This window comes from Thunnus maccoyii, chromosome 18 (genome assembly GCF_910596095.1).
Source record: "Thunnus maccoyii chromosome 18, fThuMac1.1, whole genome shotgun sequence".
Taxonomy (NCBI): domain Eukaryota; kingdom Metazoa; phylum Chordata; class Actinopteri; order Scombriformes; family Scombridae; genus Thunnus; species Thunnus maccoyii.
In genome coordinates, this window is record NC_056550.1 from 16,401,206 (window position 1) to 16,423,055 (window position 21,850).

The 21,850-nt window shown below is 37.3% G+C and overlaps 3 protein-coding genes across 3 annotated transcripts in view; all 3 read right to left on the bottom strand.

The window, feature by feature from the left end:
• rnf213a (ring finger protein 213a) overlaps nt 1-11,524 on the bottom strand; it is a 33,548-nt gene extending 22,024 nt beyond the window's left edge. Inside the window, exons 1-22 of the mRNA XM_042391863.1 lie at nt 11,391-11,524; nt 9,393-9,511; nt 7,662-7,810; nt 6,486-7,193; nt 6,172-6,344; nt 5,897-6,064; nt 5,300-5,505; nt 4,886-5,187; nt 4,533-4,792; nt 4,215-4,433; nt 3,914-4,106; nt 3,766-3,821; nt 3,359-3,527; nt 3,107-3,268; nt 2,892-2,990; nt 2,694-2,816; nt 2,253-2,436; nt 1,853-2,026; nt 1,571-1,723; nt 860-1,479; nt 529-688; nt 212-429 (exon numbers count right to left, since the gene is read on the bottom strand). Coding sequence (XP_042247797.1) covers nt 212-429; nt 529-688; nt 860-1,479; nt 1,571-1,723; nt 1,853-2,026; nt 2,253-2,436; nt 2,694-2,816; nt 2,892-2,990; nt 3,107-3,268; nt 3,359-3,527; nt 3,766-3,821; nt 3,914-4,106; nt 4,215-4,433; nt 4,533-4,792; nt 4,886-5,187; nt 5,300-5,505; nt 5,897-6,064; nt 6,172-6,344; nt 6,486-7,193; nt 7,662-7,810; nt 9,393-9,492 — 4,596 coding nt within the window. The 5' untranslated portion in view covers nt 9,493-9,511; nt 11,391-11,524. The remainder of the gene's footprint in view (nt 1-211; nt 430-528; nt 689-859; nt 1,480-1,570; nt 1,724-1,852; nt 2,027-2,252; nt 2,437-2,693; nt 2,817-2,891; nt 2,991-3,106; nt 3,269-3,358; nt 3,528-3,765; nt 3,822-3,913; nt 4,107-4,214; nt 4,434-4,532; nt 4,793-4,885; nt 5,188-5,299; nt 5,506-5,896; nt 6,065-6,171; nt 6,345-6,485; nt 7,194-7,661; nt 7,811-9,392; nt 9,512-11,390) is intronic.
• Nucleotides 11,525-13,773: 2,249 nt separating this feature from the next.
• Nucleotides 13,774-18,339, bottom strand: LOC121883926 (B-cell receptor CD22-like). Its single transcript, XM_042392374.1, has 9 exons — nt 18,325-18,339; nt 16,885-17,080; nt 16,523-16,780; nt 14,995-15,267; nt 14,818-14,905; nt 14,677-14,722; nt 14,270-14,397; nt 14,119-14,175; nt 13,774-14,036 (listed from the first exon to the last, which is right to left on the bottom strand). The coding sequence occupies exons 1-9, from the start codon at nt 18,337-18,339 to the stop codon at nt 13,997-13,999; spliced, it is 1,101 nt and encodes a 366-aa protein (XP_042248308.1). The 3' UTR covers nt 13,774-13,996.
• Nucleotides 18,340-18,850: 511 nt separating this feature from the next.
• On the bottom strand, nt 18,851-21,512 carry LOC121884714 (carcinoembryonic antigen-related cell adhesion molecule 6-like). Its single transcript, XM_042393682.1, has 9 exons — nt 21,321-21,512; nt 20,899-21,237; nt 20,546-20,803; nt 20,134-20,397; nt 19,913-19,994; nt 19,785-19,839; nt 19,356-19,480; nt 19,202-19,264; nt 18,851-19,120 (listed from the first exon to the last, which is right to left on the bottom strand). The coding sequence occupies exons 1-9, from the start codon at nt 21,373-21,375 to the stop codon at nt 19,000-19,002; spliced, it is 1,362 nt and encodes a 453-aa protein (XP_042249616.1). The 5' UTR covers nt 21,376-21,512; the 3' UTR covers nt 18,851-18,999.
• Nucleotides 21,513-21,850: the final 338 nt, after the last annotated feature.

A 21,850-nucleotide genomic window follows, 5' to 3' on the forward strand; every position in this document is an offset into this window, starting at 1 on the left:
CAAAAACCCAAAACCCAAACCCAAAACCATCTGAGTGATTTAATGTCCATCAAGCATCACCAACTGACTGCGTCAAAGTGGCATTGACATATCAATTACTCGCCCTCAATGTAAGTTAAAAAATTGAGGATCATCTTCAGATCCACAGCTGAATTGTGATCAATCATGGTGCAGTATTTTTAGTTGTAGTATTAGAAAGATGTCCTCTTACTAGTTTTTTTGGTAGGTTGCTGTCATTCTCCAAAGCTCTCCAGAGCTTCTTTAGCACCTCTTTGAAGGCATGAAAATCTGAGTCTGGTTTGAGCTCATACAGCATGGAAGAGTAGCCCAGGACAGCATCATGGAAGCAAGCCACACGATCCACATCCATGTCATTCTCTCCCGCAGAGATGGAGGCCAGGTCAACAAACACCTTCAGCTCATTGATATCTGAAAATAAATAACATTTATTATGTGATTTGACTGAAAGAGCACTAAAATACATTGGTGTTACTTGGTTCAACTAGAGTAAATAGCAACTATTTTTACCTTCAAGTGCATCCTTTACCCATCTCACAAAGAGTCCTCTGAGTCCCAGCTCATTTAAGCAAAGTCTGCGGGGCTCAGTGATGTCCACCAGAACCATCTTTGCCTGCATCAAATCATTGTCAATCCGACTGAGATGCTCTTGCTGAAAGTCTGCATCATTCTGAAGGGAGAGGAAAGTCAAAAGTTAACATTGCAACTTCTGAATAGCTTCAAACACAGTACCTTCATACAAATGTGGTGTAAAGAGGCTTATTTTTAGACTGAAGAAGTTTCACACAAGGCATAATAGTTTTGGGTGTGATATACTTTGTTCAAAGTTAATGCCACTTACAACTTCTGTAAGTGTCTCCAGAACTCTGAAGTCCCCTTGAAGACAAAGCGTCTCTTTGACCTTCATGATAATTTGAGCTGATGCCACAGCTAGATGGAGCTCATGATACTGCTCGATCTGTTGAACTCTTCTGTGGATCCACTGTTTGTCAGTCGAATTATCAACTCTGCACATGATGTCCAGGTCCTGTGCAAGCTCTTCATACTTGCCCTTGTACACTTTGAAGATCTGGTTGACCTTCTCAAGCCTTATACTGCCATTCTTCAGACAAGTGTAGATGTCTTTGTAATCAGCAAAGCAAGGCATGAAAATGTCATTATGTATCATTTCGGGTGTTGCCATAATGTCTGCTAATTCATGCTTATCACAATCCTCGTCTTCCATTTCCTCTGTGGCCATAAATCTGGCTTGTTTCTCCCAGCACACTTTGAATATATAACTGTCTCTGAATGTGTACAAGACCTCTGCCATGTCTCTGATTTCTTCCTCCAGACTGAAGTAGGTGACAACACCAGCCATTGGAGAGGGCAGTTGGTCAAATGGGTGGACCTCCATGAAATTATCCAGGTGCATGACCTCAATTTTGACCTTCTGTCTCTCTTCCATGTCAGCAATATCAACTATCATTGAAATCAAATATGAAGATGTTAAATTTGCTGCAACTGTATGATCAAATCAAACTGACTCATTCTCCTGACATGACCTTCATACCTGTCATATGTTCCTCAAGTTTGTGGCTCATTGTTAAGAAGACATCTATCAGCTCCTTTTCATGGTACACTGCTTCAACTTCATCTTGTCTGCGCTGTAACAGCCTCTTCATTTTGGTATTATCCTTGTAACGTTCATTCTCAGAGAGGCAATCTGTTAATGACAAATCCCACATGCATCTTAGTATGTTTATCATATTAGGCCGTTGGAAGGCCATGTGAAATTCACATGTTCTGGAGTTATTAATCATTAAATGTTGAGAAATCTGATGATTGTTGTTACCGATCTTCAGCAGTTCTAGGAAGGCATCTTTCCTCTTCAAAATGATATTGAGCAGGTTGATGTTAATGTTTCCATTAATAACTTGATTTTTGATGGCTGTGAATGATGATATTGCTATAGCAATTCTGTCTCTGGCATCTTGAGAGAGCTTCTCAATCAGCTTTTCCTCTGCGCCTGCAATGACAGAAATTACATCAGCAAATATTAAATTGCTTAACTTCTGCCATGAAGTCATGAACTGAGGCCCAGTTTGCTCTTATAAATTAGAGATCATGGCAGGGTGTCACCCTCTTTTTTACTTTTATTTTTATTTTATGATTATCTTCTTCCCTACCGTACAGAATTGTACTGTTTGGGGTATGCATGTTTTTCACTGATCAATATTGTTCTGAGTAGATACCGTGTAGTTGGAAAATGTCTTTGGCGGCAGTCCAGGAGAGGAGGTGCTGAATGACAACTTCTTCATCTTCCTGATATTTTCCTTGACGATCCCTTGGCCAGGATTTTTGGATAATGGTTGAGATGAGTTTCCCAAACTTCCAAGTTATCTTGAGCCTCTCAAATAGTTTGCCCTCAGACTTGTTCTGTATATGAGGTAAAATAGCAATAAACATTACTGTGTATATCTTAAATACACGCAGAAATCCTGTGAATCACACAATTCCCTTTTCTTTCTAAATAAGAGAATTCTCCAAACTGCATGTTTAGGAGCTTTAATTTGGAATTCACTAGTTTTTGCTTGTTTCATACAAACGTGATTATTCTTAAATATGGCTTAGGTTATTCTAAACTATGCATTTAATGTACTTAAATGCTAAAAGTAAATGAGAAGTCTTCATACCTGACACAAAGACCCAACAGCCTCAAGAGCACACTTCTCAATACTGGCAGAAACATGTGGATGGGAATCACTGAGTTCCTCCATCTTTGTGCAGTAGAATTCAATTTGATCCAAAGGAGATTCCTAAAACCACACATAAACAATATTCAATATTTCATAGTTTAACCAAAAAATACAGTGAAAAGATGTATCACATACCTGTTTGTACTTGCCCTCAAAATCCATAGTGAACGTTTGTCTCCACTCTTTTGTGCAATCCTCGTCCTTAAAGTGGATGGAGATTATGTTGTTCCACATCTGTAAAACACAAATAATTAAAGCCATATTTTCCAGCATTCTCAGCCTATGATGGGTTGTGAGGATCCATCTATATATTTTGTATTCCAATTAGTAAATATGACAAAACTACTCACTTCAATCTCCACAGTGCCCTCAACCCGGTATAGAGATGACAGACCCCTGTTGAGCAAACTTTGTCTGAAGGACCGGCTGATCCAGTCTCTCATGATGACCATCGCCTGAGAGATCACCATGCCTTTTGCATATTGCAGCTCTCTTTCCCCTTCTTGAGTCTCCTAAATGTGAATTGTTAGTATTTGAGATTAGCAAGACTTAATACTGTTTTAAATGCACACAGATTGCTTAACATGATTCACTTCACATACCTGTTGCTTGTTACAGTGAACAAAGTCTGACACTGATGCAACCAGGTTCATGCAAGTCACAGGAATACCAAGGAAGTTCTGGTTATATGGTTTGATTCCTTTGCAGATCTTCTCTAACAGTTTCACTGCTGTTGCCAGGCACTCTCTCCTATAGGCTTCAGTAAAATAACTATGAAGAAAAAATAATAAAATATTAAAGCATCAAATTAATGAACATGTTTCCTCCATGCAAAAGTGTGCTCATGATCTGCACAGCAAGTCATACAAAAAAAATAGAACAAACAAAACATGTCTAAAAATGTGAATTGTCCTCACAGTAAGATTTTATTCAACAAATATAAATAATCTGTGACTTCATGCCTTTATAATTTAATTAAAAATCAGCTACATTTAAAAGAGCACATCACCTGTATTTTTCTTCAATGAGATGGACTTGGATGTGCGAGAGAATGTCAGATACTGTCTGTAAAACAAAAATCAATGAACATTAATTAATTTACTGAAATGTACAATAATTCTGAAATGTATTACTTTCATCTTGTGTTTCCACTTCACCTCAAAGGAATTGTAGCCAATATCCTCAGGAACCTTATTAACAAAAACATGAAGCATGTCCAGAAGCTCAGGATTAATGTTGATGCTACACTCCACCAGTTCATCGATTGACATCAAGTACAAGCAGGATCGCACTGCAAGTGCATCCACCTCCATCAAGTAACTGTGGCTTTTCATCAGATTCATCAGTGCCCTGAGAACAAGAGAGGAACCAAAAAAGGTACAGTAACATGCATCCATTTCCAAATAACAGCACTGGAAGATGTTTGTGTAAGCTATACTTAAGCAAAGGGGCTCTTACTTTTTATTTTGACTGTTCATGGTATAGTATGAAGAGGTACCCACGTCAAGGCCTTGCAAACCTGCCCAAGGCAAGCCGTACTTCAAGTTTTCAGATCGTGGTACCTCAAAGGGCTTTATGGTACCTTTGAGGAGGTGGAGGAGCGGTAGTACCAGAATCCACCGGGTCATTCCCGTTGTTTTCACAGCCTTTATCAGAGATACCAAGTTTTCTGGCAGACTACAACAAGGACAGTTTTAAGAGCAATATAACAGAAAATCATTAAAGCAAATATTAATTTATCGATGATGATTATTAAAAAGATAAAAAGGTACCTACTTTTTGAGAATGGCGACATCCAGAGAAAAATCTTTCCAGTACTGAAGGAAATCATCTTTGTTTTTTTTGGGCAGGCACAGCGTAGTGCAGAGCCGATAGAGCTCAGCATCATCCATTCTGATACCATGCTGCACCCATACGCGGAGCATTATCACACCCGCTCTCATGGGATCCTGAATGTAGAGACTCTTTCCGTCTCCGTCCTTCGACAACTGAGGAATCACATTTGTCAGCATGAATTGCTTCAGCATCCTCCTTACCTAGAAAATCAAACAGAAAAAAAGAGGTTATGTGCGATTACTTTATCTGGGTGTTTCAAATATAATGCTACTGAGTGAAGATTATGATCTCACATCATCTTTTCCATAGTTTAAGGCATCCCATTTCTTATGCCTCTCCTCATAAACAAAAGGCTCCCCATAAGTCTGGAAGAACTGATTCAGTTGGGTCAGAAAACTCTTCAAGTTGGTATCAGTCCATGACCTGAGAAGATCAAATATGGTCTCCAGCATTATTTTCCCTGCAATCTCTCTGCCTTGAATCAGATCCCTCCTTTGTTCAGGCCAGATGGTTTCTTTAATGGTTTCTTTGAAGCGTTTGAGCATGTTCTTTGATGGCTCTGCACAGATGATGTCATCATATTGATGCCAGTCCCCTGTTACAAAATAAACAAATAAATAAACATAACAGAAATTTAATAATAATATTAATATAATGTTTAGATGCTGCCAAATATAGTTACAGCTGGAAGTGAAGGTTACATTTACCGTCATCATTGACGAGGTGGGGCTTCACAAACAAGCATCTGTTGGTAGTGTGGTGTGTAGAATCCAGTTTGTATATGTACTCATACTCATATTTGCCCTTTTTATTATTGTAGACAATGTATTTGTATGGTATCGACACAGATTCAGCATCATTTTTTATTGTCTGCAGACTGCCTTCGACCAGAAACCCATGTTCTCCAAAATCCCTGTGTGAAAAGAAAAATAAAGTCAAATTTACATGGTTGAAAGTCAGTGAGACAGGAAATTAAGAGCAGCCCAGTTTGTCCATGCACACATTAACAGCCTGAGCAAATCCCCCCTCTGCCAGTATGGGCTGCAGCTTTACCCTGAACTGAGGATCTGAGATGTAGTAAAAGTGTATTTGTCCACAAGCAAGTAACATAGTATGTATGATTGCATAGGGAAAAGTGTACGTTTTACAAATCAACAAAAGGAAAATTAAGTTTTTTACCAAACATTAATGTTAAACATAAAAACTGAATTTTGGAGAATTATTTGTTATGTATTATAGTTTGATGCGCCCATACATTAAGCCACTATATGAGTTTCATTAACTATTCATTCAAGAATAAGTACCTGGTCACAGACAGCTCAACTGTATTTTCTTCCCATTTCCCGATGCGAGACCCCGCCCTGATGAAGATACGATCTTCTTTCGGATCAAATTTGAAATCCTTTGAGAGAACTGCATGAAAGTAAATTGTGAGTCTGTCACGAACAGCAATGGTCTTACTCCTGGTCAGCCTGAAAACCAAAAATATCAATTTAGAAATAGTGAATATTGTGCACAGAATTTAAACTGACAAAGGTGATCAAAAGAAAATGTGTACAACCATCTGAGAGAACTTAACCTTTTGGGTGGCGGGTCAGCTCGGGTGCTGGATTCTGTGTTCTCCTTAATGCCATCTTTACTTCCCTTGTCAGCATCTGAGGTTTGTCTTGCAGTTGAGTCCTTTCCGCTCTGCTGAGTCTCCATGTACTCTACTGGCCCCTGTGGGTCCACACTGGAGCCTGTGCTTTCAGCCTGTAAAAGTTGGATAATTCTATACTTTACATATATATAAAAAAAATATGAAAATTCATCCCTGAACTTTCTCCACTCGAAGGATAAAAATTTGCTCATACATGAGTTTATTATTTTCTATTAACTATTTTCCATCATTACCTTTGATGAAGTTTGAGGACCAAAAACCATCTTTTGTTCAGCTGCCACAGTTTGCTTCTGTTTCTGTTCCTGCTGATTTTTTCCCTTCTGTTTGGTTTGTCCCGTCTGTTTCGCATTTGGATCCACATTGGCATTCTGGTCAATAATGGGTTGTTTAGTGGTGGCTGTGTTTTTCTTGGCTTTTGAGTTTTTACTTTCTGTCTTTTGATCTTTAGGGTTAGTGGGCTGTGTACCCTTGCCCGTCACCAACTGAGAAGTCGTGTTCTTGTTGTCCTCTGATAAGGGATTAGTCGGAGTGTCAGCTGGTGCTGCCTTGACTGTCTGGTCCTGAGTTGATTTCGGTTCATTGTTCTCTCCCTCCATATGGTTACCTGGAGCTGCCTCAGACTGCCTCGCTGTACTTGGCTCTGATGTGGCAGCAGTCTTTCCACTCTGAATAACTTGTGTCTCTTCAGAAGGTGCAGCAGTACTGTGAGCTGCTGAGGAACTAGACTGGTTCTCTAGTAAGGAGACCTCATCTTGGAGTGAGTCCGGTGTTTCGTCCATTGCATTATCAGAGCTTTCACTGTCAGAAGAGTCTCTTCCGCCCTGCGTCCTCTTCCCCTGGTTCTCTCCCAGAGAGATGTGGGACAGGTCAGAGAGGCTTTGATCTTTGTCTGATGACAAGTGGCCATCTTTCTTCTTTTTGTTCTTCTTTCTCTTTTTTTTCTAATAAGACCAGAGAGAATAACATCAATTTTAAAAACTGTTTTGCTTCAAAAATAAAAATATACAACTTTATGTATCTATATAAAAATCTATATGTAATATACATGATAACTAATCATTGAAAAACCTTGATATAATTCTCTATTTATAGGAAATAATAAAAAAGGGATCATAGCATTCTTAAAATTCTTAAAAAAGTCAGCAGTTGTTGATTTTTGCCAACACTGATAGATTGCAGCTGTTTCTATAAGGAAAATATTAGTGTGGCAATGACAAATTACATAGGAAACTGAAATTTGATTTTTTTTTTAATTACCATAAATTAAATAAAAATGTGCTAGAGAGGTGAGAGATCAACAATCATAAAATCATTGGAGACTATAGTTCCCAAATGTAAGTGATGGTGGTAACTAAGTGCACCTAAACTCATTTGAAGCTCCCCATTGCTAAAACTGAAGAGTTACTCACCTTTTTCTTTGGGTTGTTGTTGGTCTCTTCATTCGGTCGTTTGGGGGATTTACCAGAATCTTTGCTGTCCACAGGTGGGATGTTTTTCACTGTATTATCACTTGTGCCTTCCAAGTCTGCTACCAAGGACTTGGGCTGATTGTCTGTATCTGGAATAAAGGTAGGTGTTATGCAAATCAGAGTGACAAATCAAACCCCAGTGAGTGATAACTACGCAGAAATGCAAAGTATGCTCTGGGAATTATCAAGTGTAGTGTGTTGCCGCAGACTAATTTGCATTCTAGTCAAATCAAAATCACATCATGTAGCCAGGGGAAGACTTGAAGGAAGAGGAAATCTCATAAATAATAGAAAAGTTCAATAATGTTTTATTTTACAGATCCTTTAATTTTATACTAATTTTCTGCAAATTATCTAAGTAACTTGCAGGTACTTAACAGTTAATTTTTATTTTTTACAGAAAGGCTGGTGCAATTTGATACAAATTATTTAAAAATTTTAAAAAATAATAATAATAAAAATAATAAATTAGACACTTAGCAATTCTTTGACTGACAGAAAAAAACATTCTTTTCAGTGTGTAGTTTTGTGTGTCAAACTACATATTAGCATGTTCAGTTAAAATTCTGGAATAAGTGAGCATCTATCAACAATGTCAGTAACACTTTATTTTACAGATCTCTTACTTTCCTACCAATTTCCAATAGTTTTATATAGGAAATGTGCTCATTATAGAGTTTTTAATAAAGAAGTAATCTAATATGCTAACATGTAGTTTGACACACAAAACTACACACTGAGAAACACACATTTTCAGTCAGTTAAGGAATTCTTAGGAATATAATTAATTAATTAATATTCAATTAAATTTCCTGTACCCATAAAATAAAGCATTATCTACAGTTCAAATGTCAGAATAAAATATGAAATAGAAAAGATCAGTGTTATCACTTTAAACCCATCTGGGCTTCTTTTTCTTTTACTTTTATTTTCAATTATCAGTTACAAACACACTTTTCTCTAAAAGCTTGATCAGTACGTCACTGTGCTCAAGTTTGAACCAAAGCCAGTTACAGTGAATGTGCCTTTTCCTTGTCGGTACATAATAACGTAGCTCACAATACTAATACTGACCTTGATCTCAAAGGAAATGTTACTCTGAATATAAATATACTGTTTGTTTAATCCCAACCCGTCCAGATAAAGTGTGGAAAGATAATGCACAGATGCTGCCATCTTGAGGTCAGAAAATAACACTTCAAGACAACTTATTTTATTGTTTTTGTGTGAAACACTTTGTAATTTTGCTTTCATAAGTGCTATATAAGTACAGTAATGCAATGTAATGTAAATCCTCATGCCATAACAATATACAGAATACAAGTTTTGAACAGTTGATCATCATCACATCTTTTTACATGCTTACTCTACATTCAAAATGTTACATTTTTCATTTTTGGAAAAAGTGACATTTAATTATGTCTGGGCAGTTTTACATTCCAACCAGAGTGCAGATGATAGAGGAGTCATACCAAAAAACCTGCATACTCCAGTCCTACGTGTCACAATGTGCCCCTTATATAATGCCAAAAATTATATTCTGGATGAGATATTGACAAACTGTATTAATTGTGTAACTGTGAATTAAGACAGTCTCTCTTTAAGACAATGTGTGGAGCTGATTAACCGAATTATGCAAGTAAACAGATGATATTGAGCCATCCTACTTACCCTGTGTGTTTGCAGGTTGGACAGACAGCTCCTGGCCACACTCACTGCAATACTTCGGTTTCTTCTCCAAACTATTGTGGCCACAACGTGAGCACTTCATCTTCAGACTTCAGTGATTTCTGCAAAAGAAAAGAAACAGGTTATGTACCTCAAAGACCCGAATTGAAAGTGAATCTCTTTCACTTTCAATTCTTCCAGTCGAGGCCTTATCATGAGACCGTGTTCAGCTCTGCAAATCAACAGCACAGAACACAGCTGTGTCTTTTATTTGGACTTTGAGTCTTTCCAAACAAACTGACCAGTAAACATTTTGCTAAGTGACTGAAATGGAGATAACAATACGACAGTCTGTGGTGCCACTGCACGCCCACCTACAGTCCTCCTAACTAAGGTAATTTCACTTCACAGCCAGAGAAGGGAAAATCAAAAGAGGTCTCACTGCGGACCACAATAAACCTCGAGAAATAATACACTATGATGAAGCTTTAGAAACATAAAACTGATCAAAAATAGTTTGAAGAAGAAAAGAAGTTGGGTTTTTTTTCCAGTGACTCATAAAAAATGTAAAGCATTTTTAATTTTGTCTATCCGTAAAATATTTAAAACATTTAGTTTTTGCACCAAATTACCATTCTCAGGGTGCAAAGGGGTAGATAAGAGAGGAAGCGCTTGTTTACTGTAGATGATAGACACTCCCAGTTCACTGTCACAAGGCTGAAACACTTCACAATTTAATTAGGTAATTAGTTTTGATGTTATGGATGAAGTGTGTAGAATATATCAACACTCAGTATTATATTATCTTGTGAGAATCACTGATGACTGTAACTAAAAAGGTTTCAATGATATCAGTGGTCTATCTCTGAATTTGTATTTCATAAGATAGTTCAACTGCATTGCTGCACTCTCTTTGCTGAAACCTGCCGGATTTCTGGACTTCTGATACACTCTGAGGCACGTAAACTTGAGCGTTTAAGCCCACAGAGACCAGTGTTGTGGTTGAGTAATGTTGCACTTTGTTCAAACATATTTTGTTGTGTGTGATATAACCGGTAAATTCAGGTCTGAATTTAACACATCATGTTCTTATGACTTACTGTCAGGCATAGGAAATAAACTTTCAACACCAGGGCCAATGGAAAAAGGAGACAGACACATTTACTTTCATTGTACTGACGGTTTCTGGGATATGGATTGTGGTGCACATACTTTACATGTTCTAGGTCTCAACTGTCACTCAAACTGAGAATCACTACATATTGGGATGATTTTTTTTTCTCATGAAAAGTCATACAATTATTTACACATTTGCAAATCTCTGCAGTAAAAGATACCAAAAGAAAATAGAAAGAGGACAACATGCTCATATTTACAGCCTAAAATGGGGGACAGTTTTTCCACTACAGAGTGATTCCTCTTCTTAAAGAAAAGATATTTGGTTTCACGTCTCAGCCAATCACATATTTAGTTCGCAACATCGCGTGTAGGTCTCTTCCTGTTTTGATTCCAACCTATAACCTCGGTCACAACAGTAAAACTGAGATTGCAAACCAAACTAACACAGTAGATAGTCACCATAATTATTTCAAGTATCACGACACATTTATCAACTGCAGTTACAGCTCTGACACACAAAACAACTGTCCTTGAAACATTATGGCAGCGAGTTAGCTTAGCTAACTTAGCTAACTAGCGCGTACTATAACAGTCAGTCTGTTGAGCTGCGCAGCTAAAATTAGCTCGGCCAGTTTGCTCCTGAAGTCAGACTTTCCAGGGAAAAAAGCAGCGACAACGATAATGTGCAGATGCCATGATAGGAGTCAATCGAATAACATCACAGTCAAACCCTAATTTGAGCCAGCCATTGTCAGAAGTGTCCTGTGACAGCCCGGTCTAATAGCTACTCCAGCTAATTGTGGATTAGTTTATTCCTAGTTTGTCATAACGTCAAGTCATTATCGTTATCACCCCCAGCTTTCTACATTTCAGCGGTCTTACCTGAGCTGAGTGCGTCACGACCTTTTTTCTGTCCTGCAGATAGAAAAGCCTTCATGTCATCTCTGCTGCACCTGCGATGTGCCGGTGGAGAGTTATATACGAGCTTTGTTTCATTTCATTTCCGCATGTATTCTAAAGTTTCGTTTTGTCAGAAATGGGCGTCAACTAATAAAAAAATTACTTATTACTTTATGACTCATATCATTGTTTGTCTGGACTGGGGAGGAGGTGCGAGTTTTGATTTCTCAAGTGTGGAGAGTAACTAATTAGGACTCTCATTACTTTAGCTTTAACAATCTTATGTCATTCATAAATTGGTCAATCTACTTTCACCAAAGTGTATTTTTGATGATGTATAATTAACTTTGAACACAAGAACTACTGTATAGTTGCTATCTATGGCACAATCCCAGAGGTTATACTTGTTAAATTTCTTTAAAAAATGGTCACTACTAAAGCAAATTGGACATTATTGGCTGGCAGATAGGGAACGGGCCCACATGGTCTATAAATGACTGTTACACATAATGGATAAGGCTTTTATTATTGTTTGTTTTTATCATTAAACAGTTTCTGTTTCCTCCAGAGAAATGTCATGACACATTAAGATGGAATTCCAGTATGTATGTCTTGCTTTGTTCAGAATGTTAAAATGGTCACACAGAGCTTGAAGGCTTGTTGTGTATGCATAACATTTGTTTTATTGTTTTATTACTGGGGGATTACACAATCATACATTCAGGAATTCACTTTCCATTTATTGATCAATGCAATCACTACTTCGATGTATGATCACAAAGTACTTAGCACAGGCCCACAGTGAAGCATGTCTGCTTTTGGTTTCATTCACTTTGACTTTCCCTTTGAGTAAGGACACACTCAGCTGGTCGGCAGAGCAGCAGAAAACTGTGTATTTATATTACTGTGCTGGAAAAAAACCTAATGACATGAATGGGTGTGCTTTAGAAAGACAGTACTGGAAAAAGGAAGTTAAGACTTCCTTTTTCCAGTTGTAGCTACTGGATAAAAATAAAATCCAAAATTATTGAGAAAAATAACATGCCATGCTGAAGGGCACACACAATTTAATGACCCCAAGCAAAGTCAGGCCTGCAAAAACATCTACAAGAAATGAAGACAAAGAACTGATCCATAACCATGTTTGCAGCTCTTACATGACAACACTATGTGCTGTGTTGTCTGTTGTTCTGTAAATTCTCAGTTAAGGGTAACATGCTCAACCTGCACATGTTTATTGTTACAACTGAGTATCCCATGATGCCTGTGGGATGACCTTTGTTCCAGTTATGAGTGTCTCTCTACAGCTCTCACATGACACCCACTCATTGAGGAGAGTTGTGTGCATGGATGTATTAAGAGAGGGTTGTGTATAGCAAAGCAATGAAGGCTCGACATTAACACATCTCAGGATGCTATGCTCTTACATTCTCAGCAGAGGGCAGAATAACCTTTAATTTGAGCAAGTTTTGGTGACTGTCATGGAGTGCAGGGACTATGTAGTTTTTTTTTCAACCAGAGGACTGCACCAAAGGACCTCACAAACAGAGGCTGTGCTTAAAAGGGGGACAAAGTCATCCAAGTTATCTTGCTGAAACACCCAAGATTGGCGTTTCAGCATGATAACTTTCATTTTGCCCTTACCATGGTAACTTGGACTGCACTCCCAGGCAAAGGGAGTCAGACTGTCAGATCCAGAGGTATTTTAGTCTGTCTTCACCATGCAACCTGTGTCAAAAAATTAAAAAACAGATAGTCCTTTGGCCATAATAGCAAAAATTCTTTTACAAAAAAAAAACTGCATGCATGAGTGTAATTAATAAAAGTGGATACTATTGAAATACCAGTAAGCAGAGCTGTTTGCAGGATGTTTTGAGACTCACAGAATCACAGTGCTTTCCATGGGTGTTCATTGTCTAAGATACACTATACAAGAAGCATATGAGAGTCATTTTGCACACTGGGCTGCAATTAAGAGTTTCCATCAAAAAAGCATTTATTAATTGCAAAAGTTTATATCTCACACACAGCAATTGTCTGTATTTAATTTCCTTGACATATACACATACCTTTTAACCAGCAGTTCACAGTAAATTTACAGTTGGTTATATAATTTTAATAGGTTACTCTCGAGAACCTCAGGAACCACATACTACAGAAAGCAAATGAACTTTTACACAGTGCCAAAACCACAGAACAGCAGCATCTAGAGTTTGCAAAATACAGAGCACACGAAAGCAACTTAACAGCCAGTCAGTGCATACACATCCATGCATATTTCACCCAGAGGTATGATAAGAACATATTCAAACATATTGTCTGATCGCTTTTGATGGTCATAGACTTCTGAGCCTCAGTAGTTCCTTTGTATTGAATAAGACACAAGGAGGACATGAAATGGCATAAGTTACACTGTAGAGATGTTGTGAATTCTCAAAGTGCAGCTAACAAAATCATTGCAAATGTAGTAATGGTTTACATCAAAACATTTATTCCCTGACCAGCAGGTTTAATGCATGGGAACAGACAGTAAACAATTCAACATTGTGTCTGTACAGCTATTACCACAAAATGTGCTGGTTGACAAATCAGAGAGATTCAATATATGAAGGATTCAAGAGTTGGTCCCTGAAAAGAGAAACAGAAAATGTTTACACTGTCTTGAGACAATCATTATTCATGACATGTGTAAGTGTTTGCTGAGCATTACCTGCACACCCTGCTGTATATCACACCTTCATCAGTATGGGAGTCCATCTGCTGCTCCCTGCAGGTGATACAGTCAGTTCCTACATGTGCCTCCAATGCAACAATTATTATTATTTTTAAATGGATGGATAAGAATTGTAAAAACATCTCACATGTTTGATTTTCTTATGGCAGTGAAGTTAACAGCTGTGTAGATGGGCTCTACTGTTCCTCCCTCAAACTGGTTTCCCTCTTGTGATTGGTTGTTGTGAAATATGGACCAGTTGACATAGACAGCATTCTGGATGCAATCATTTCAAAAATATGATGAATTAATGTCGAACAATGTTCTCCTCTCACATTAAACTCTACCTTTCTGTTTCTATTCTGCATGACCCTTTTACTCACACCCACATGACAAAACAACCTCTGTGTTCTCTTATTGGATGCCCATCATTGTATCTCATTTAGTAAAGATTTAGCATGTTAACATGTAACATGCCTGACTCAGTTGAACTTCCAGCTCTAATTCACTAACCTAAACTTTAGCAAACAGAACCTTTAGTAATGATAGTACAACCTGTATGTCCTCCTCACACTCTGTCTTTGGTGCTGTTTTCCATTTTCTGTTCAGTATGAAACAGATGAACAAAATTTGTAAAATCATCACATTATTGTTGTATGTGAGATAGGATAATGATACAGTGTAAATACAGCTTACCTTATGATGGCAATAACACTGGTTACAATCAGCAGTACAGCAATAGTAGCAATAATTAGTACGTCTCTGGTAATTGTTGACCCAGACACTGTGTAACAAAGGCAGCATGTTAGCTTTTTGGGTCTAGAATCAATTACTTTTATAATGTATTTTGGCTGTTAGCTGTGACCTGCTTGCCTTTCATCTTTAACATCACAACTGAGGAGTTTTGACTTCCATGTTTGTTGGTGGCACTGCATAGGTACTGGCCACCATCGCCAGGATAAAACTCCCTAAAGTGAAGTTCAGGTTGGTGTCCAACGTCAATAATATCATCATTATCATAAATTTTAAACCAAGTATAATTCTCCACTGGAGGGTTTGCATGGCTGCAGCAGATCAGGGTGACATTGCTGCCAACGTCTACCTCCGTTGATGGTCTGATAGACACTGATGTGTTCTTAGGGCCATCTGAAAGAGAACTGGAGTTGTTAGTTGTCAGTCATTTGTTTGTTCTGGCATGTAAGTTTTGTGTGTGTATTTTGCAAATCAAGACGGTAATCTTACATTCAGACACTTTAATGCTTCACTGATTTAATTTAAAGGTTTTGTTCATCCAGAAACACCATATCCTACAGATTTAATTTTCATTTATGTATCAGCTAAAACCCCTTCTGTTGCAGCAGAGATATTAACAAATGAAATGGAGGGTGTATCCCAGTGGCTCAAAAACAAACATCTAATGCTGAATTTTAAAAAGACTGTGTCAATGTGTTTCTCCATGAGAGGGAAAGCAAAAGAAACGTTTATAATCAAAATAGATCAAGAGGAAATAAAGGAAGTCAGTGACTTTAAATTTTTAGGTGTTATTTTGGATTCCCAACCAAATTTGATAAACATGTTAAAAAGCCATGAAAGACAGTAAAGACAAATCTGAACTGTTTTAGAATGATAAGACATTACATACCCCTTAAAGCAGCTCAACTGTTTATGCATGCCATGATATTTTCACATTTATCCTATTGTGTTACTGTATGGAGCCAGGCTTCACAGTCAACTGTTAAACCCATTACATCATTATACAAACAAGCACTAAAAATAGTGGATCAAAAACAAATGAAATGGCACCATTGTATAATTCTGAAAAAGTAGAAGCTGCTTAGTTATGACAGCTTTATCAAGTTTTCTTTTATCAAACTGATTTTTAAATGTTTGAACAATCTTGCCCCAGCTGTACTTTGTCCATATGTAACAAAAATACATACAGATAAACATACATGCACACTGATATAAACTATGCATGTATGTACATGGACACATACACCTATAAATATTATGCACGTAAATACATCATTACCATGAATTAGGGAACATATACATGTGCACACATATGCAACACATGTAAATTGATTGTTATGTGATGTAAATACTGTTGTTATTGAGAATGTCACTATTTAGTATGAGCTTTATTCAATTAATGTATTTCTGGTAGTGATATGTTATGACTATTTTTAAGTAGAAAAGCCTAACCAGGGACAGGGGTCGCAAATTAGCCCTGGCTAGAAATCCTATATGTAATACATCTGTTTCATGTTACTTTAACCTGTTACAATGTTTTTTTGTATCGTCCCTGACAAATAAACTAATAAATAAAATAAAAAATAAAATTACTTTTCTCTTCTTATCTCTTGTTCTTTAAAGTATTGACTTTGAGTCCAGTACTCACATTCAACATTGATATTTATGACCCCTGAAGTTGTTCCTGTGTGTGTCTTTAGCGAGCAGGTGTAGTTTCCAGAGCTTGTGGAGGACATGTTGCTTAAGTAAAGTACAGGTCCTTCGTTTATGGGTTCTCCATTCTTAAACCAGGTGAAAGCAGATGAAATGTTGATGCCATCACAGCTGTTTATGCAGATCAGATTCACAGACTCGCCTTCTTTCATCATTTCATTTCCATGAGGTTTTTTCACTGATACGTTCAAATCTAGAAGAGCAAAGTACTACTGCTTCAGTTTCAAACTTTGCATACTAAAGTGCAGACAAGATTCACAACTGTATTTTGTTCATCAAAAAGAAAATAAAACTTACCAACAACTTTTAATGTTGAGCCACGTAGCGCAATCCATTTGCCCTGTTCAGAGTCAGTTATAAATCTGAAGGCATATTTTCCTCCATCATTATGCTCCACGTGATGTATTTTTAAAGAACAATTGTGATGTTTGTCACCAATGTACTGAAATTTTGAGGAATTATTTCTTGACTTGCTCTCAAATATGAAAGGAACCTTAAAAGTATCATAAATTATATGACCCCATATGACACTTTTTAGTATACGTTGGCCAGGAAAGTAAACTGAACAAGGAATGACAACAGACGAGCCTTTCACTGCGCAGATATGTTGCTGTTGATGTACCACATTCCCTTTATTGCAGAGAACATCTGAAAGAGATCATTTCATCCATAACTTGTATGATTTTATCTTTTAATATTACCTTAAATGAGATTTAAGTGTTGTACTTACCAGACAGAAATAGTAGCATCAGTGTCGATGTCAAGTTTCTGTGCTCAATACGCATGTTGAAACTGTTTCCCATTACAGTCAAGTAATCATGAAGCTTTGCAGGCCACGTTGAATGCTTTCCACTCAAAATGCAGAATTAGTGTGTCGCTTTTCTTCCTCTACTACAAAGCATCCTGTAACTAAAAGTCCAGCCCCTGAAAGAAGGTCACAGCTTAAATGTGAACATGAGCAGTATCTGTGAAACCACATGTTGCCTTCTTGAGTGGTAAGCACAGTCACACTTTTTTTCTTAATCACAAAACAATCATGACCAATGTTTGAGCATCTTTTTTCTTTAGTTTTCATGTTAACTTTTAGATACTTTGCACTCAAATTAAAAAAATGAAATATGCACACGCAAAATGTGATCTGTTGTTGAGCCTGGATACTTAATGCATGAGTAGAAAACATCAGCCATTATCAGGAATTTGGTATCAGAAATTTAAGAAAAAAAAATGGATGCACTTTACAGTAATTTCACATAGAATTTAAAAAAGAAAAAACTCTACTTTAGGTTTTCGATTTTGAAAACAGAAATTATCTGGACTCTGTTCATTGTCATCAACATCAGTCAGTAAGGACATGCCCAATCAACACCACTGGGAAGTTTCACAATACAAGAATTTGTGATGAAAGCTGCGTTGTAACAGCCATAATAGGTCTTAGGGTCCTTACTTTAACACAGTCGTGATATCAATAAAGAGTTTCCAAAATTAAACTTCTCTCAGGTAGCTTATAATCATAGATGCCTGCAAATTCAGTGTGTAGGTGTATTATTCATCTGTATGTCATCACTGAAGCCCTGGAGGACAACCATGCAGAAAAACAAAAGCTTCGGTGTTTCAGTGTGATGACACACTGTTGCATCAATAAAAAGAAAGACTACTCACCTTAATGACAGCTATGAGCAAATTTGTTTGCTGTGCAATGTTTTTCTATTGTTTTCATTTAGTTTGAACCTCACATACTGTCGATGTCTGCATGTCAGTAGCGCAGGTTTATAGATGAGTATAATTTTGGTAAGATACACTCCTGAGAAATACACCGAGGACTACAGGAAGCAAATTAACTTTTACAGTGCCAAACACACAGAATAAGAACATTTATGATTTGTAAAACACTGAGCACCCGAAAGCAACTTAACAACCAGTTTGTGCATGCATATCCACGCACATTTGACCCAGAGGCATTAAAAAAATACATATTCTGACATATTGTTTGATTATTTTGACAATGATTTTGGTTGCAGACAGACTCCACCCTCCTGTAAAACTGAGAGAGGAAGAGATGTGGAGGAACATCATCTGAGAATGTGTCAGTAAGGCCTGAGACTCACAATAATTCCTTTGTAATGAATCAAGCATGAGGAAAAACTGAAATGGAAACATGTTACACTGAAGAATTTTAATGAATTTTCAAACTACACAAGCCGCCAACAAAATTTTTACAGCTTTAGAAATGATACATATCAAAAGATTTATTCCCTTGCCAGCATGTTCAACTAAATTCCCCATTAGTTTACAATTTGATACCAGCATGTGCCTCACCTTTATAGATCTAGATAACATAAGATAATATGAGTTGAATATAAAGAGTTGAGGCTAATGGCACACTTTATTCCACATGTTACAAAACCCAGTTTCTTAATTTTCTATTGCATTTTTCTTTTCTTTTATTTGTACCTTCTGTGTTGACAGAGAAGAAAATAAAAACAAGAAATTACAAATGTTTGTTGTGATACTTGTAGGGTTCAACTGTTGGTTCCTGGAAAAGAAAAAAAAATGCACTTATGCTATCTTCAGCAAAATCTTTATTCATGACGTGTAAGTGTTTGTTGAGCTTTACCTGCACACTGTGCTGTAAACCACACCTTCATCATCGTCATTATGGGAGTGAAACCGCTGCTCCCTGCACGTGACAAAGTCAGTTTGTACATGTGCCTCCACTGCAACAATCATTAATGTTTGAAAAATGGTTTACAATTGTAAAAACATCTCACATGTTTGATTCTCTGTTGGTTTTGAAGTAAACAGAAGTATAGATGAGTTCTGTTGTTCTGCCTTCACACTGATTTGCCTCCCGTTGGTTATCGTAACAAATGAGCCAGTTGACGTAGTCTGTATTCTGGATACATAAAGAAATACCAAAAGATGAATTAGTGCAGAACAATGTTCTCCTCTTACATTTATATCCTGAGCTACTGTGACCCCTTTTTCCTACACTCACACAACAAAAACATCCTATTTGATGCCAGTCATGGTATTTATCAGTTCATCAAGAATCACTGTAGGATGTGGGTTTGACTTGTTTCTCACCTACTTAACTCAGTTAGAGACAACCAGCCCAACTGTCATTTTCACTCATTTCATATTCACTAACAAACTAGAATACAATAAAAAAAAGCCTAAAATAGTCCTGATGGTGCCACCTGTATGTCCTCCTCACAGTCGGTCGTCGGTGCCCACGTCATTTTTTTGTTGAGCCTGAAACAGATGAACAAAACCTGTAAAATCAACATGCAAGACTCATTGCAAGATCAGTGTAAATACAACTTACCTTATGACAGCAGTGGTCACAATGAGAAACACAGCAACAATAGCAATGATAAGTATGTCTCTGGTAGCTGTTGCCCAAAATACTGTGAAACAAAAGCATTGAGTTAGCTTTGTGAGAGCATCAGAGTCAAATACTCCTTTGATGCCAATTTTAATATCCATAATCTTAGACTCAAGTGCTTTTTTTAAAATGTTTTTGGCCATTACCCATGTTCTTCTTACCTTTCATCTTTAACGTCACAACAGAGGAGTTTTGACTTCCATGTGTGTTGGTGGCGCTGCATAAATACTGGCCACCATTACCAGGAAAGAAGAGAGGCTCATGGCCAACAGTCATAATATCATCATCATCATCATCATGTATTTTAAACCAAGTATAATTCTCCACTGGGGGGTTTGCATGGCTGCTGCAGATCAGGGTGACGTTGCTACCGGCGTCTACCTCTGGCGATGGTCTGATAGACACTGATGTGTTCTTTGGGCCATCTGAAACACAACTTGAGTTTTTAGTTGTCTAGAGATAAATCTAACATTCAGACACTTAAATGCTTCACTGTTTCAAGGTTTAGTTCATCCAGAAAAACACTATACTGTAGATTTCATTTCAAGTATTAACTTTGATTCCAGTACTCACATTGAACATCGATATTTAAGACTCTTGAAGTTGTTCCTGTGTGTTTCTTTAGCGAGCAAGTGTAGTTTCCAGAGCTTGTAGAAGACATGTTTCTCAAATAAAGCACAGGTCCTTCACGTATGGGTTCTCCATTCTTAAACCAGGTGAAAGCAGATGAAACGTTGATGTCGTCACAGCTGTTTATGCAGGTCAGATTCACAGACTCGCCTTCCATCACTGTTTCATTTCCATGAGATTTTGTCACCAAAATATTTAAATCTGGAAGAGCAAAGAACAGCTTCAGTTTCAAACTTTGCAGATTGTGAATTATAGTCGATGTTTATAATAAAAAACAAAAACAAAACAAAACTTACCAACAACCTTTAATGTTGGGCCAGCTTTACTAGGCCTCCAGACCTTTTTATTGCTAGTAAAAAATCTGATGGTGTATAATCCTTTGTCATCATGGTTCACTTGCCGTATTTTTAAGGAGCAATTGTGATGTTTGTCACCGATATACTGAAATCTTGGGGAGGTCTTGATGACCTTGCCGTCAAAAATAGAACCATGATTCTTTACACGACCCCACTGGACTCTCTTTATTCTCAGGTTGTCAGTGTGGTAAAATGAACATTGTATGACAGCAGACAAGCCTTTCACTGCGCAGATATGTTGCTGTTGATATTCCACTTTCAACATGTTGCAGAGAACGTCTGAAAGAGATGGATTCATGCATAACTTGTGTGATTTTATCTTTTAAATATTGCGTTAAATGAGAGTTAAGTGTTGTACTTACCAGGCAGAAACAGTAGCATTAGTGTCCATGTCAGGTTTTTGTGTTTAATGAGCATTTTGAAGTTCTTTCCAGTCAAATCATCAAGATTGTAATTGTTTTTAAAGTCTCTGTAGGAGAAAAAAGAAGCTCTACCTGCCACATTGACTGTTTTCTATTCAAAATGCAGAGTGAAGGAGTATTTTCTTTTATCTGTTTTTTTAATCTACAGTTAAGACAGTTTCCTGTGATGGAAAAAAAAAAAAAAAGGTTTTAGGTCCTAACAAGGTTCTCTGCCTCTAAAATCAGGTCACATACACCACAGTGCACCATGAGATGTATAAAACCAGTCTCTGTATGAGGAAACCTGCATGTGTCCTGTGCATATGCGTGACATGTTGCTTTGTTGTGGTCAAAGCCTAGTTATATCAGTTGTCTGTGACTTTTGATCAGACAGTGTACCAACCAAGTGGATTTTTTATGTTCATTTTTAATGTATTTGTCATTTTTATTTTTGATAACTGGTGGTAAAAAAAATAATAAAGTAGGGGGAA

Coding starts and splice junctions, on each gene's coding strand:
- LOC121883926 (XM_042392374.1), bottom strand. Junction 14,176..14,269: donor GCCATAAGAAAATCAAACAT/GTGAGATGTTTT, acceptor TATCACCTGCAG/GGAGCAGCAGATGGACTCCC. Junction 14,037..14,118: donor ATATACAGCAGGGTGTGCAG/GTAATGCTCAGC, acceptor TTCTCTTTTCAG/GGACCAACTCTTGAATCCTT.
- LOC121884714 (XM_042393682.1), bottom strand. CDS start 21,375: ATGCTCATTAAACACAAAAACCTGACATGGACACTAATGCTACTGTTT. Junction 19,840..19,912: donor GTGACCACTGCTGTCATAAG/GTAAGTTGTATT, acceptor CATCTGTTTCAG/GCTCAACAAAAAAATGACGT. Junction 19,481..19,784: donor ACTGTGAGGAGGACATACAG/GTGGCACCATCA, acceptor TTATGTATCCAG/AATACAGACTACGTCAACTG.